This window comes from Coloeus monedula (assembly GCF_965178545.1).
Source record: "Coloeus monedula genome assembly, chromosome: 2".
NCBI lineage: Eukaryota > Metazoa > Chordata > Aves > Passeriformes > Corvidae > Coloeus > Coloeus monedula.
Window position 1 is genome coordinate 42,665,862 of NC_138782.1, and position 16,212 is coordinate 42,682,073.

Below are 16,212 nucleotides of genomic sequence, written 5' to 3' on the forward strand. Positions count from 1 at the left end.
GGATCCCCAGATTAGAAGCCAAGTGGTAAAGTCTCACTGTGGCTCTGCCATTTTTCTGCTTTGTAGCCACTCATCTACTTTGGTAAGGTTTCCCCAGCTGCTTGAAAAGACGACAGCGTTGTTCATTTGGCAACTTCCTGGTTTTGAAAACTTCCAGGTTTGTTTTGAGAACTGGTTTGTGTTCACTCAGTGCTTGGGGCAGGGGCTGGGTAGGGGTGGTGGAGAGAATTACTTCAGGTTATATCCAACCATTGACTGACCAAGGAAACTAGTGGATATTCTTGTACTTCTGCCTAATCCCTTTCCTTTTGCATTCTTCAGTAATATGCAAGTGACAAGAGACTATTACTGTCCCATAGTACCAAAAAGGATATAAAGCTATTACAGAGCATCCAAAGGAGGGTAACCAAGATGATGAAGGACCTTCAGGGGAAGCCATATGATGAACAGCTGAGGCCACTTGGTCTGTTCAGCCTCAAGAACAGGAGACTGAGAGGAGACCTCACTGAAGTTACAACTTCCTCATGAGGGGAAGAGGAGGGGCAGGCACTGATCTCTTCTCTGTGGTGACCAGTGACAGGACCCAAGGGAATGGTCTGAGATTGTGTCAGGGGAGGGTTAGGCTGGATATTAGGAAAAGGTTCTTCCCCCAGAGGGTGGTTGGGCACTGGAACAGGCTCCCCAGGGCAGTGGTCATAGCACCAGCCTGACAGCTCAAGAAGTGTTTGGACAATGCCCCCAGGCACACAGACAGTGCTCTCAAGCTCATTATGTGATTCTTTGGGTTGTTCTGCGCAGGGCCAGTAGCTGGACTCAGTGGTCTTGCAGGTCCTTTCCAACTCAGTATATTCTATGATTCTATAAAAAAAAACTTATTTCATGCCCACAAAACCTTCATGCAACCACGATCAGTAGAAAAGCCCGAAAGAAAACTAGCAACTCCATCTCTGTAAAAGGTCTTCACAGTAGAATTAGAGGGATTTGGGGGTTGCTACAAAAAAAAAGAAGATACCAAGTAACACTTCCTATCAACATCATGCACATTGTGGGCTGGGTAAAGTACTGGGCAAGATAAGCGAAAGTCCTGTGAGGAAAAAAAACCAAACACCAGACCAAAAAAAACCCCTGAGCTTATAAGCAGAAACTTTCATAAAGCTGACTTCCAAGATGGCAGAATTTACATTAAATAGATCATGCTATATCCCCATCTTCCATGTTAAATAACATATTTTAAATATACACTTCCAACACATAAACATGTCTGCACAAGGGGAGGAGTACTCATGTGTAGAAAGAACAGCCTTAAGGAGGAAGAATTAGGCCATTTATTTAAACAGGAGGGTTAGTTTATGTGAACTTCAAGTGACCACGAAACTATGGCGTAAGTGTACAAGCACAGTCAAGCTGATCTAAGATGAGCTGCTGATGAAAGGGGTTATCCTGTCATCAGCTCCCAGCAACAGGCTGACGTGTCACCAGGCTTCCCATCAGCACCAGTGAGTGACCCTTTGACTCCAGAAATTCAACTTCCTGAACTTATTCAGGAAGTTAACTAATAGAAAACTTACTCTACACCAGAGACAGTCAACAAGCACCTAACAGATCTCAGACCCCTGAAACAGCCTGCTTTGGGATCAGACATGTTCCAGAATTAACAGACAGAAAGGGGAATGAAGGAAGACGGCGTAACACTTTATGTCCTCATTGTTCCTAACAGCCTTTTGCACTCTGCTTCTAGAGATTACCATCATGTGAGTAGGTCCCAAGGACACCTTTGCAGTTCTCCAGCCATCACAGCAGCCTACAGCTCAGTAAGTCAGCTGACCTTCACCTCTGCATGTATCACAGGTTAGGAAGCCAAATAATGTGCTTGAGCCTTTTTTCTGCTACCTCTGCTGAGCTGGTTGTGACTTCAAGCAAAGAAGCACAGGTTAAGTATCTCAGTTGCCATTAGTAGACTTGCCAGAGATCATCTCTGACATCTAAAACGTACGAAAATCATATGAGTTTAAGCCAATACTAAAGTCTTTGTAGAGGACTTAAAATCAGTTTGTCAACTCAGTTTAATTTCCAAAGCGAAGTTCCGAACAGAACTATATTTAAACAAAGCTTAAGCTTTAACAATTTATGTTCTGGCAAAAGAATTCAAAAATTCCAATATTGCTCAATATAACTGTGTAATTGTTCTCATGTTCTCTTTTCAATTTTGATATATCTAGCAAATTTCAACTTTCTTACCATTCCTCCCTTCAGCTCCATAAACAGCAAAAGAATTGTGAAACAAGAGAAACATAAACCTCCTTTTTAGAAGTGCTTGGAAAAAAGTGTTTCTTGGCACAGCAGAACGGCTAGTTGCTTTGATTCAAACACAAGTTGTTAAGACAAGATGTTGCAAAGTGCTAAGAGAGTAGTTCAACATATTTTTTAAAGAAGTACAGACAGCTGAATGAACAAAAGCAAACAAAAAATTAGCTTTGCAGTCAAATCAGAAGGTAACACCTGCAACATCATCTGGTAAACAAGAACCAAGGCTTGTCATGGACAAGTACAAGGTCGCCATCATCAAAGCAGCCAACCACAGTGATGTTAGCTATACTCACAACATATCCACAGCCAGAGCCACCCAAGGCCATTCATGTTAAGAGACAGAGAAGGGCATGTGCTCTACATGTAGCCAGAATTACACTTTAATAAACTGTTAGGGAAAAAAAAGCAGGAACAAGCTGGATAAGTTATTAAACTACAATTAAATCATTCAAAAAAAAAAAAAAAAAAGAAAATTAAAACCACATGGGGTAAAACAGCAGAACTTTCAGAGCGACCTTAAAAAACAATGGTAAAGGACATTCTCAGCTGGCATAAACAAAAGATTGTCAAATAGCAGCTGGTTTATTCATGAAGATAATATTAAGCTGCAAAAATAAAGAAAAATTAAAATATTATTTGTTAGTACATTCATAAAGTATGTAATATTCACCAGGCACACTTATGTTGTTACTAAGGAGAAAAAAGTTAATAGTTAAGCAGAAAGAAAGCATTTGTGACATTAAAAAGAAAAGTAACACTCACACTTAAAAAACAGTAATCTTTTACTTCAGTCAAATCTTATGCTTCATTGAAGAGATTCCCTTGAAATTTGATAATTTCCTGGGAGATATTTACATATCAAGCCTTTCATCTACCCCAAAAGAAACCTCTTAAAGTTTATAAATAGCTTTCCCTATAAGGATGAACATTTTCTTCTGCTGTAATTGCATTCCTTTGAGCAATAAATATGTTAAACTCCTCTTACCATTCCAGTCTTCTCCCTGTTCTATTTCTGATTTTTGTCCCTTCAATACTGCTGTCTTAGATGGACAAGTCTCCATCATCTTTCATTAACTTAAGATATGTGATATCACCACACACACTTCATTCATCTTTGTCAACTGATCAACTTAGTGTCTTCTTGTTCTCCTATGAACATTCACATACACATTTTAGTCACAACTTCCAAAAATCCTTTCAAAGCAGCAAGTCCAGGAAACAAAGAGAGAAAATATAAATAATTGTGCTGACTCAGGCAGCAACCCATGTCCTCCAATATGGTCCCTTATTCACTGGATGCATCTTTCATTCAGGACTTTGTAGAACCTGTAGTTCATTCCCTAGGAGAACCTGGTCTGTAGAAACAAGGTCTGCCTACTGCCACAAACAGTTTAGACTGTTTGGTTCCTCTGCTGGTCCATAGAGCTGTGTCCCTAAACAAGTAATTAAAACAGCCCACAGCCTGATCCTTAGCTACAAAGTACAGGGGCATGACACAGCTTGCGTCTGCAAAGCTAAACTCTTCTCCTTTCACGAGGTCCAAAGAGGCAAGCATAATTCCCAGTGCTTTTTGGGAACAGTCTGCCTTTGCTTACTCCCAACATGCATGCAATTAGGCCTCAGCCTAAACTGGACCAAGGAGCATGCTAAAAATTAAGCAGAATAGACAGGACTAAAGCTCAAGCCCACATCCTCTGTGCTTAGTTCAAAAAGCGTAAGCATTGCATATAGCTCCAACAAAAGTCAAAAAAAGGTCTGAAAGAAAAACTCAATCTACAAGGACATTCCTACCCACAAAGAGTCTATGAAAGTTCCTGCAGCATGCCAAATGATGCTGTTCTCTCCACCTTCACAAGAGCTAAGCCAGAAGTTGTACAGGGAATGCACTGTTCTATAAACGTTGGAGACTGCAGGTCACCCATACTCTGATATTTTCAAAGCACTTCTCAAAACAGCACCTCTAATCCCAACACTTTCTTGCATTCATAATAATGAGGCCATAGAACTACATTTAACACTCAAGATCCATGAAAAAGCAGATTCCAAGAGCAGTTGTCTCAGGAGTCTATTGGTGAAATCTGAAGTCTGAAGAAACAGAAACATTGAGACACATCCACAAGAAAGTGATTTGCTCTCAAGAATGAGACACGGAAGCCTGGCATGATGAAACCTGAGCATATTAGCTAAGGCAGTGCCTGTTTTGAGAACAGATGAGTTCAGTTTCCTGTTACATCAAACAGTAACTTTCATCAGTCCTACGTGTGCTCAAAAAAAAGCAAGAAAAAATTTCTACTGACATCACACTTAGGGCTGGGCAGACAGTGGCGGATTAGGAAATACAATGAGTCACTGCAAATACAGAACACATCGTGAGCATTTTCAAACTACCAAGCAAAATTTCTTCTTACCAAAAAAATCCAGACAATACTGTTTAAGTGAACCATACCAGAAGAAGAATAATAGTACCATAGTGCCTTCACGCAACAAAAGTAGTTGGGGAAAACAAAAACACTGTAAAAAGGACAGTATAAGACACCAGACCACTGCAGGAAGAAACAAAATCAACACAATTCAGCAATCAAGAAGGAAACATCAGCTAAAATAAGCTTATGGGTGGACAAGGGGGAAGTAATATACAGCTGAAATTACAGATACAACTGAAAGACAGGCATGCAAAGAAAGGACATCCGACAGAGCTATGTTCCAAAAAATAATTCACTCTAGAGAAGCTGCCAAGGTATCTGTATATGCATGAAAGAAAACCAAAATATAAACACAAAAAAAAAAACCCAGTGTAAGTAAAATAATGAGTTACCACAAACTTAACTGCTATGTGTTAGGAAAAAAAAAATCATTAGTGAAATATTGAGACACTTTTTTTTTTTTTTTTTTTTTTAAGACTAAGTCAAAGACCTTTAGAAGAAAGAGAAGTAGCTTTATCCAGTTTGGAAGCAAATAAAATAAGTCACTATGGAAGAAATACAATGGAGATATAAAAACTAGGCAGTTAGGAAAACTATAAAAGAATAAAAAGGATGCATATTTAGCCACCATAATTCAGGATAAACATCTTATTCTCTGAACCACAGTGTTGCAGAAATGCTACTAAAATATACATGACAAAGAAAGTGGCTTCTTTCCTGCCAATTTGGAAGCTTCCCCACAGGGTGAAGCAAAGCAAACAGTATTACTAAGGTAAGTATAGCAGTGCTTGTCAGCAGCTACAAATACCTGCTACTTTGGGTATGAATGGGTCAGAAGGATTAGAGATGTGATATTTCTGTACAAAGTTATTAGAACTTCATATGCAAAAGTTTCCTTTAGGAAGTATTTGTGGCTTGACATTAGGGGATTTCTTTTTGATGCAAGTGAAAGGATAGAGGAAGGAAGAATGCTGAAATTATTACCAGCTGAATAAACTTTGTTAAGAGAAGTACAGCACTGTTGCATGGGAGTTGGTTGATAATGAAGAAACAAGAAATTAGATCAATAAGTGCTAACGAAAACATTAACAGTTTTCAGATGGAAGGTGGAGTAACTGGTCTCAGACCCTGACAATCTCTCCTTTGGGTCCCAGCACCAAAGAATTACTACTGCTGCTTCTACATTGAGGTTTTTTATTAATATTTTAATTAGATATCAATAACATTACTATGGGTTCTCTGAAGGCAGTGAATAATAGTCACAAGCCTTCTCTTTTGGTATTCTTGAGCCAGAACTACTTCAGAAAGTCTTCAAGTGATATATTGTGATAACTGATACACTGAAACATGGACCCTACTCTAGTCCTTTTGAGCCGTAAGATTTGGCATGTCTTAATGATGTGAGATTTTATTATTAAAAATCTCTAAAACTTGTTATCAATGTGTTTTCCAAAAGAACATGAAATTTGTAAAAACTGGTTTTTGTTCTTAATGCTACCTGTGACAAGGTGCTTAGGAGATGGACTTAAGAAAGCTTCCTGCAGCAATAAATCACTGAGAAAAGATTCATTAAAAGAATTTGCAAATAAAAGTGTTCTTCGTAAGTGATGCATTTTTTTAACTAATTCATATTCTTTCCAAGGTTGTTTTGTTTTTTTTTTTAAGACATAATTAGCATACTTCAGTGTTTAAATAAAGTATTCATAGAGTGCAAAAAAGTAAAGATTAATGCACAACTTTACGGTAAAAATTTAGAACTTGTTAACCAGATTGTCCTTCTCCTGCAAAAGCAAACACATCATGAGCATTCTGGAATGTTCATTTGTTAACAAAGTCATGGTGGTGAGTCTGTTACCTGCCTTTTGAACTGCCTCATTTGAGTGTGCAACACAACATTACATTGTCTGGCATAGCAGGAGCCAAAGTCTTCAATAAACACCAGCCAGGCTGGTTCCTCCCACACTGATTATGACAGCTTGACAAGAAGTGATGAAGAAACCACAGAAATATGACACTTTCTCACAAGCTTTTAAAAGGGGACAAGGATGGCAAGGGAAGCCCACCTGCCAGGATGAAAATCTTGGGTCCTCACCTTGAAACAAATTAGAAAGAAAAAAACCTTGCATCATTTAATAGCAGAGCTCAAAGCTGAGACTTGATTCAACACAGTTGTCAGGTTCAACTGCATCAACTTGTCACATCCCCAAGCCAAGCGAGGCTGAGCTGCGAGAGCCTTCAGATGGCAAAGACAGCAGCACTCTCAGAGCTGCTAAACAGTAGGAGGCACTCTTCAAACTCTGGCCGTGGGAAGCCAAGCACCAGCACGAGCGAGGACAAACTACAGAGCAGGCCAGATCTTTAGCAGAAATACCAACAAGAAATACTGAACTGTTTTAGCCATAATTGGCACTCATGGGGAATGCAATGCCTTCATTTCTATAATATATAAAGCAACCCTTGTATATAACCTCTGAAGCTCCCATAAATTACAGTTTTTGGGTGCTATAAATATTTTGGATGAACGCTATTGTACACTACTATAACAAAACCAGTACCTTAAGAAATTATTCATTACATCTGCAGAACACTTTGAGTGTGGCATTGTAGCTAATTATGTAGAAGTAAGTCAAATTCATTACTGGATTTTACCTTTTTTTAATTTAACAGAACATATCATAACTACTTAGGTTTTATCACAGCTGTTCTTCAAAGCTGGACAGTCAATTTGTTACAACAAATGAAACAGCTAACCAAATCTTTTGGAACAATATATGAATGGTTATTTCTGTGAAATTTACTAGTGAAGATGTGACCAACACACACAAAGATTCAATTGTTTTTAGGACAAGAGTTAAAATCAATACAAGGTATAACAAAAATGGAAACACTGTTCAATAAAAAAAAGTGCCAGACTTCCCATTCCTGCAAATAGTGTTTCTTCATTTAACAATTATACTTTTTTTTAATTATTAAAAAAAAAATTGAAATCAACACACTTTACTACTTACTTGATAAAACAGCAAAAAGAAAATCAGATTTAGTAACAGTGTTCGAGTACAGGTACTTGTATTTGAAACAGCCAGCAGAGGGAGTATAAAAACAATTTTAAAAACCTCAAACAGCCTTTTTTCTTTAAATATTTTTTACTTATGATTTTAGCTTTCCTTTAGGATACAATGATAGTACCAGCAGTCAAAAATTATGATATTATAAAACAAGCAAAAAAAAAATTCTAAATTATTAAACAGAATGACTTGAAATCCAAATATTTTTTAAAGTAGCATTAAATAATGACCTGATACTAAACTCAGTCTGAAATACAATTTTAAATACAGGTAAGGTTAATATCAATCAACAGGCTGCATAAGCCCTTTCCAAGTCGTAAATCCACTCACTTACAGACTCTCATTCTTAACTTTCTGAGTCTAGAACTAAGTCCATGATTTCCTAATATTGAGAGAACGTTGGTGTTAATATATTTGTATTAGAATACAGCACAGAATCTTAAACTAAACAAATGTTACTGCTGTACTGATCTTTACGACAGATGATATAAGAGCAAGTCAGCCAGGTATATGGCCTAGATCATTAGTGGAAATAAGCATTCATATGACTGTTTCAAAATCAAGTAACTAAGCCATGTACATGCTGAATAAAAACTCATCTTTACGCATCAGGTTTTCACCATGTCCAGCTGATGACGGTGGCTTAAACATGAGCAAAAGGGAGAAGGACACAAATGGGGTGAATGAAGTTGCCAGCCTTGTGTTAGAATATTAAATAAACTGCCATCCTCCCCACACAAGTGGCAAAAAGAAATCATCTCCCAACTCATCTAAACTATCCCACTGTGCATAATCACACCTTCCACAGTCCATCTCACAGGAGGAGCAAGGTTACTGAGTTAACAGGGAAGGTGTTACCTCCTCTCTCAAGGCTTATGAGTAATAGGTACTCCCAAGACATCAGGCAAACACAGGCAGCAGAGCTGTGGAGTCAAAGGAACAGGACATTAGATATTCCAAATGGGAACTGCATGTTTTACAGACAACCATTTGTAAAAATACCTGACCTGACCAAGCAAGCCTTTCTCCACTGTTAACTGCTTGTGCTTGCATGGTGTTCATTACCTTTCCCTGCCATTCCTTGCTGTCTGCCCTATGTATTGTTCTGCTATCCCACTAAATAGAATGGCAGTGCTGCAGACCGGGATACATGGTGCTCCTATACATTAATGCAAAATGTGAAACACCAGTCCTGATGGGAGATGTTGAATGACTTCACTTACCATAACTATATCCTACTTTAGTGATAATTTTGCTTTCAATTAACCTGGAGTCAGAATCCATGGGGTGCAAACCAGAGACAATTCCATTTTTTACCTCATCTAAATTTTAAGCATGATTTAATTGTAAAAATTCTGTCCACCTTCACACAAGGGATGATTGCTGAAGATCAGCATTTAACACCCTGACTGCAAAAAAATGAATACACAGACCAGGGAAAAACAAGATTCAAGACAAGATTAACTTTCCCACTAGATCAAGTAACAGGAATACTTTTGACATTATTTGAATTTTAATTGCTATTTTTTTCCTGAACTGATCTTACAGATCTTACTGTGTTTATTCTTTCTTAGAGTGCTGCTTAATCAGAAAGTCTCTGTGACATGTGAAGGTATGGACTAAAAAAGCCAGAAAAAAGATAACTGTATATACTAACAATATGCTGTTAATCCTCTGACAAGCAGAAAGCCCACATACTGTAAAGAACTTATACCTACCAGTAGACTCATGGGACACAAATGACATATGCTACACCTGCACCATGAGAGAAGACCTTGAATGTGGAAGGAAGATGGGATGCTCCCCTAAAAGTAAGACATTTCCCAGAGACCTGAAATACTGGAATACCTGGTAACTTGCAGAATTCAAAATATGACAGAACTCCACTGGAGTATTGATCCAGGATGTTCAATACTAAAAGTTTCTTAAAGCACCGTGTTATGCACCAAGACTTTAAACAGTTAAGAAAAACAACATACACCACATGAAGCTCACATAAGCTTCTGCAGTCCAGTGCTTCATTACGAATTTTAATAAGATAAATAGCCAGATATGGCACAAACTGAGTATTGCGGAACCTAAAATTTTAATAATAACAATAATAAACAAAATCTTTTTAACAAAATCCTGACTGGAGAGCATGTAAGTTGAAAGAGCTCAGAGATGAAGGAAGAACACATCTCTAGCAATTTCACTGTTTTCCACTCTTGAGGATTCTATTATGTCACTTTTAAATCTTCTTTCCAGAAGGATTCATCTCAATTCTCTTCCCTACAGAACTCCTCAGGTTCTCTGCAAAAATATTTAGGCTCTCTTTTTTTGTCTTTAAAGTCAAAGAGCATATATATGTACATAGGTATGATTTAGAACATAAAATACAATTCAGGAAACAAAAGCTATGAGACACAGCACATTATCTTCATTATTTTACATGATCTCATCCTCTTCAAAACAATGATAGCCTTCCAGCTGCACTGTAACCAGGACTGTGCACAGTACTCCAAACAGCTGGACAAGTGCTCTCTGCAGTAGCTGCACTGGAACTGAATAGTATCTTGCTTGACTTCCCTCCACTCCATTTTTCAGCCTGGTTTCCTAAGGAAATCAGATTTATGCAATCACTCGAGGAGGGAGGGAAGTGTACACATATGTACATACGTACTGCATGTGGATGTCTGTCCATCCATCTGCCTGGCCTCACTAATACCTTTTGAGCCCATTGGTCAGTTTCAATCACACTCAAAAGAGGAGCAGAGAATATCAGACTTTTGAGTTCTTGAAAGTTTCATGAGCGCAGGCTGCAGAGTATGGAAAAGTGTTTCCACAGAGAGAAGCTGCATGTCTTCTTAGACGTCAATAAACTCACAGGGGAAAGAATAGTTCTGCTCCTTTCCTGCCTGCCGGAAAATCTTCAGTCAGAGGTCACATTCAGTGAAAGATGACCAAATTTCTTGTGTTCAAGAGTTCATAAAATAGCTTAAGTTGAATTCACTACTGCTTTTAAAACTGTGTTTTGAACAGAGCTGATGTTTTCCACATCATCTTTTTCCTGGTCTAGCAAGGAGTAAATTGCCCTACATGATACACATTCCCTGCCTCAGTCCGTTGCTCTCAGGACCACTTATTTTAAAACATCAGCATCATACCACACTCATGGCAGCATTCTACCTCTCCCAAACACAAAGCAAATTAAAACTGGAAGAGCTTAGGCTGCCCTTCAGGTCTCAAGATTAAACAAGTATGTATCTCTGTAACATAATCAACTACTGAATAAAGTTTCAAAAAGACAGTGCAGCAAATATATAATCATCTTTATTCACCTCTGCCCTGGAACACAAGTACTACCACACTTGCGGGTTCTTGTGCTCAAGACAGCTCTAAGCAATAAAACAGATAACGAGGTTTCAGTGAACATCTCTGTAGTTCTTCTCACCTCCCCCCAGTAAACTCTACGTGGTTTACCTGTATCCAAAAAGCCACCTTTATCAAAGTATACTAACAGATTACAGTTCAAGTCTAGGGATACCTTTAGGCATAGGTCCACAAACTAAGAAGCTGTCTCAAAAAGAAAATATAACCACAGCCGACTGAAGTCACCCTAAGCATCAAAATACTAGACAAGAAGAAAAAAAAAAAAAAATTATTTCAGCCCTGATACATGCTCCGCTTGTAAATTCTTTAGTCCCATGACCACACCGAACCCCAGCACATTTTCCGGCGGGCCGCTACAACTGAGGGCTGGCGGGGTACACGGGCAGCCAGACCCCGGGAGGTTTTGGCTCGAAGCCCCGGCCGCTCCGAGGCCACCCCAGCCCCGCGGCGCCCACCCGGCGGAGGGCGGCGTGCCGGGGAAGCGCCTCGGAGGCGGGAGGGCGAGACACCCGAGGGGCAGCCGGGCCGCACGTCCCTGCGAACGGGGAGTTTGTGCCACGCGAAGCCTCCTCCTCGCTCCCACACCCCGCCTCAGGGCTCGGGCCGCTCCCGCCGGGCTCCCCCGGCCAGCACGGGGAGGGCACTCGCCGAGCCCCGCACCGAGAGGAGGCCAAGCGGCTGCTCCGGCCCCACTCCCGCCTGCCGGCACGGGGCGACCGCGGCCCCGCGCCCTTCCCCCGCGTTCGGGTTCGGTGGGAGCCGGCCAGGGTTTGGGAACGGCTGGCTACGGGGCGCCTTTGTGGAGCGCCTCAATTCCCCCTTTATTCAGCCCCCCCCCCCCGCCAGCCGGTCACTATGCCCGTTCCAGCGCCAGCCCCCCGTAGCAAGGAGCACATGTTTCCTCTCGGACTCCTGGCCCGCCTTACAACGAGCCACGGCCAGGGGAAGGCGGCACCCGGTACCAAAGCCGAATCAGAAATATGGAATGTGAACGCGCGTGGCAGATCTGACGGGGGATGCAGAAAGAAGCGATCCATTTCACCCTTTTCGGTCCTCCGCCGCCGCTTTTCTGTCAATTGCCGATACCATAATGCTTCCTTACTGCTTGTTCAAGTAAGTAGGGGGGGACAGTCTCCATTCCCCTACGTGTCATTCCTGAGCAAATTAAGCATGTACCAAGCTAAAGACTGACATTCATATACGTAGAGCTATCTGATCCCGGAATGATGCCGAAATCCTCGAGGCGTTAACAGCCAGCTCCCACAAAGAGCACTCAATTACATCGAGCATCCCCTTTGTCCGTGCATCCTCAATACACACCCGGCCGCTCCTCCATGCGTCCACGCACGCCCCACGTATACGGCCCCTTTGTGTCCTCGCCTTCCCCCCACTCACAAAGAAATGCCCTTTCCACAAGGCATGCACCCAGCCTCGGACACAGCCCTTCGCCTTCCCCCGAGACACCCGCGACCCGTCGCCGGGCACAGCGCTCCGGTACCTACTTGTATTCAAGAAACAGTCCGTAAACCTCCTAAAGCAGCTTGCAGAATTAGATCCATCTTCCATGTCTGGCCCTAGGAGCAGGGGAGACGAGAAGGAGAAGAAGGCGCCTCTCTGCCGCTGCTGCCGCCTAGGAGTCCTGCTCCCGCCGGGGCCGTCGCCTCCTCGGATCCCGTCGCCGCGGGCTGCTGCTGCTGCAGCACCGAGGGAATTGCAGGACCACGGGCGAGAGGCGGCTGGGGAGAGGAGGAGCCGGGAGTGGTGCTGCCGGGGGCCGCCGGCTGCGGAACGGAGCAGCAAGCCCTGGATGGAGGAAGAACAGAAGAGTCTCCTCCTGCCACTGCCGCCTGGATGGGCGATCAAGTGAGCTGCTGCTGCTGCTGCTCTGCCAACATCTCTTCTTCCTCCTCCTCCTCCTCCACCTCCTCCTCCCGCTCTCGCTGCCTCTCCTCCTCCTTCCCTCCCTTGGAGACTTGTGAGGTTAAAGGAAAACGAGGAGGGGAAACGAGGAGGCGGCGGCAAGAAATAAAAAGAAGATGGAGAAGCGGAGGAGAAGGAGGGGATTGGAACGAAGAAAGGAGCCGCTGCCGCTCTAGAGACGATGCTGGCGGAGACGGCGGAGGAGGCTGTGCCTGCAGAGCGGCTCCTGCTGCTGGTGGTGGTTGTTAGGAGGAGAGAGAGGGAGCTGCAGGGAGCCGAGTCGCCTCCAGGAGCGGGGGGAGGAGGAGGAGACCCGCCGCTGCCTCCACCTCCACCGCTCTGGCCATGGGAGTGGAGCGGGCTGCTGCCGGAGCCGGGCTTTTCCCCGGGTGCTGCAGCCAGGGGGGCCGAGGGGCGGGATAAGATCCGCTTCTCCGGGTTGGACATGCTTCCGCTCTTCCCTCCCTTTCGCGGTAGTTTAAGGCAGGACGTCTAGCAGAGATACCGGAGTAAAGCGAAAGGGGAAGCCGCAAAAGGACGGAGCCAAACAAGGGACAACCGTGGATCGGTCCTGCGTTCCCTCCGGCAACTCCCGGGCAGTATTTCCTCCGTACCCCGGCTCCCCGCCCTCATAAAATCCTCACATTTCCGTTCCCCCTTTAGGCCGGAGGGGACAGGGCGCTACTGACCGCCAAGCGGTTTCAATCCCCTTTTAAAGTCCGCTTTCCCCCATGCTCCCACCTCGCATTCAAAGCAAGAAAACGGCAACAATCTGTATTTTCTTCGAGCAAGGCAAATATTGCCCCTTATGAGCGCGCTCGCCTGCAAAGAGGCAGATACAGTCACTGCAGTGCCGCTTCCAGCACCAGCCCCGGCCACCAGAAAACGCCCACTGGCGGAGCCAGCGCTTCCCAGGCTCCCTCCCTCCCTTCCTCCCTCCCTTCCTCTCATGCTAGGCGCGCACATGAGAGCTACGGCACAGCGGTTACCTAAAGGGAAAGCGGGGAGAAACACGAGGAAAAGATCCTCCCTATGCGGTGTCATTATTTTAAACATATATTTCCAGCCGCTGAGACTAAAAGGCAGACGACCTCCAGTACCTGGGATGGAGACGCCAGAGCTGCCCCTCAGTTTCTGTAGGGCATCCAGCACCTTTTCTACGCGAAGATGCACAGACCCTCCCCGACGCTCAGCATCACACGTGTCTCCTTCGGGTCCCCCCCGCCTTTCCCACCACTTGGCACACTGACAGCCACTCACCCCTCAACCCCAGCCCTCCGGCTCCGCGGGGAGCTGCCTTAGACCCTGGTCTCAGGTGCAGTGTGGCCCCGGGGCTGACACCGGCCTTGCTCCGCAAGCACAGGCACCGTCGCTCGCCAGTGGAACCTGTCGCGCTGGCCAGCCGCCACCTCGACCCCGCGTTGGAGTGCCTGGGCATTTGGGGTCCCTCCCCGCCGCCTCACCCCGCTATGCCGGCCGCAGCCCGCCCGTCCCGGCGCCTCGGCGGTACGCGCTACGGCGGCCCTCAGCGGGGCAGCCGCCGGCCGAACGCCCGGCCAAGGGAAGCCCAAAGGCAGGCTCGGATCGGAGCGGGGCCGATGACGGGGCTGAAAGCCCCCGCCGCGCTTATTTCGTTTTCGCCCTAAACTCTCCCTGCCCTGGGCGCCAGCCGCCGAAAGACGGGAGGAGAGGTCCGAGCCCACCGGAGTTCATCTCCAGCAGCAGGAAAGGGTGGCCGGCATCACCAACCGGCTACAGGGCTCCCCTCAGCCCTGCCGGGGCGCTCGCTTCGGGCCGGGCCGAGCGGGACCGCGGCCGTCGTAGAGCCGATGCCCCGCACCGCCCCGTCGGCACGACAGAGCCCCAGGGCTGCGGGCAGTCCGCCCCCGAGGTCCCCTCCCGGGACAGCAGCGCCCCCAGCCCTGTCAGCGCCGGGAACCGGCCATCATCGTTCATCACCCGGACAGCCGCTGCAGCCCTTGGCGCCCCTGCCCTCGCCCCGAAGCGGCGGCGCTCACCTGGGCGGGGGCCGCGGTGCCCGGCCGCCGCCTCCCCTCGCCCGGCGGCAGCTGTCGGGCAGCGGGGCTGCCCCCGCCGTCGGAGGGAGCGTGGGGCTCAAGGCGGGCTGTCCGAGCGCCAGGCAGGAGCTCCCTCGCGGCACCCCCGGCGCCGACCGCCGGCGCGGGGGGCATCTCCGGGGTCCGGCTGCGAGGGACTCGTACCCGCCGCAGTGCCACCCCGCCGTGGCAGAACAGCGCGCCCGGGGCTCCTGCCCCGCAGCTACCTGGACGGGGCGGAGGGAACCGCTCTCCCCGGGTAGACGGCGCATCCCCCTGGCGCTCCCACCCGCCAGCGGGAGGAGAAGCGGCCGCCGCGCCGGTGCCCACCCAGGCGGGGCCGCCGCCGTGCCGCTGGCAGCAGATTTTGTTCAGGTGCGGCGGGGTCCCCGCGCAGCCCGGGCGGGCGCTGCCCCGCGGAGGGGATGGAGCGGGCACCGCCGCAAACGTTGCGGACACTGGTGGAAAATATGTTTGTGTTGCCGCTGCCAGCAGGGCACCAGAAAAGCGGGAGATTCTGTTTCGCTCCTCTACCTTCCCGGAGATCAGACCTCTACGCCGTCCGCTACCACTCCAGGTGCTGCATTACCGGGTCCAGGTGTCGGCGGGAATCCTCATCGAACTACGGCAGTCTTCCTATTTCCGCTCAAAATTAGGCTCGCTCTTTCGAATTTCGACTCCTGCTTTGAAAACAGTGTAAACCTACGCTTTTGGGTTTTAAGTCGTTCATGTATTTTATATTTATCATTTAAGGGCTTCTTTTAATGCTAGAATACACACCAACTCCTGTTAAAGCTGGAGTCTTTATGTATCAATCTGTAATGCTGAAAAAGATGTTCTTCTGAAAATAGCAACGCTTTCAAATTAAAGTGCATTTCCAGCCAGCTGAATGTTCAGTAAAAGGAAGAAACAATCCACCGAGTTTCAAAAAGTTTAGAATGCAAAAACAGATTAGATACTCTAATTAAACAAACAAAAACCCCACAAAACAAAAGAAGACTTAGGTTTTACTAAACTGTTTCCATCTGCATGATTCTTAAAACCTGTTGCCTAAAAATCCTGAACTGA

At 45.6% G+C, this 16,212-nt stretch overlaps 1 protein-coding gene across 4 annotated transcripts in view; it reads right to left on the minus strand.

The window, feature by feature from the left end:
- PDE10A (phosphodiesterase 10A) overlaps positions 1–13,900 on the minus strand; it is a 178,786-nt gene extending 164,886 nt beyond the window's left edge. For 3 of the 4 annotated variants that reach the window (XM_082276918.1, XM_082276917.1, XM_082276916.1), the window contains exon 1: positions 12,670–13,743. In XM_082276918.1, the coding sequence (XP_082133044.1) occupies positions 12,670–13,534 (865 nt within the window). In that variant the 5' untranslated portion in view covers positions 13,535–13,743. Of the gene's footprint in view, positions 1–12,669; positions 13,744–13,828 lie in introns of those variants that run through there. The other variant, XM_082276919.1, reaches the window with a different exon arrangement.
- Positions 13,901–16,212: the final 2,312 nt, after the last annotated feature.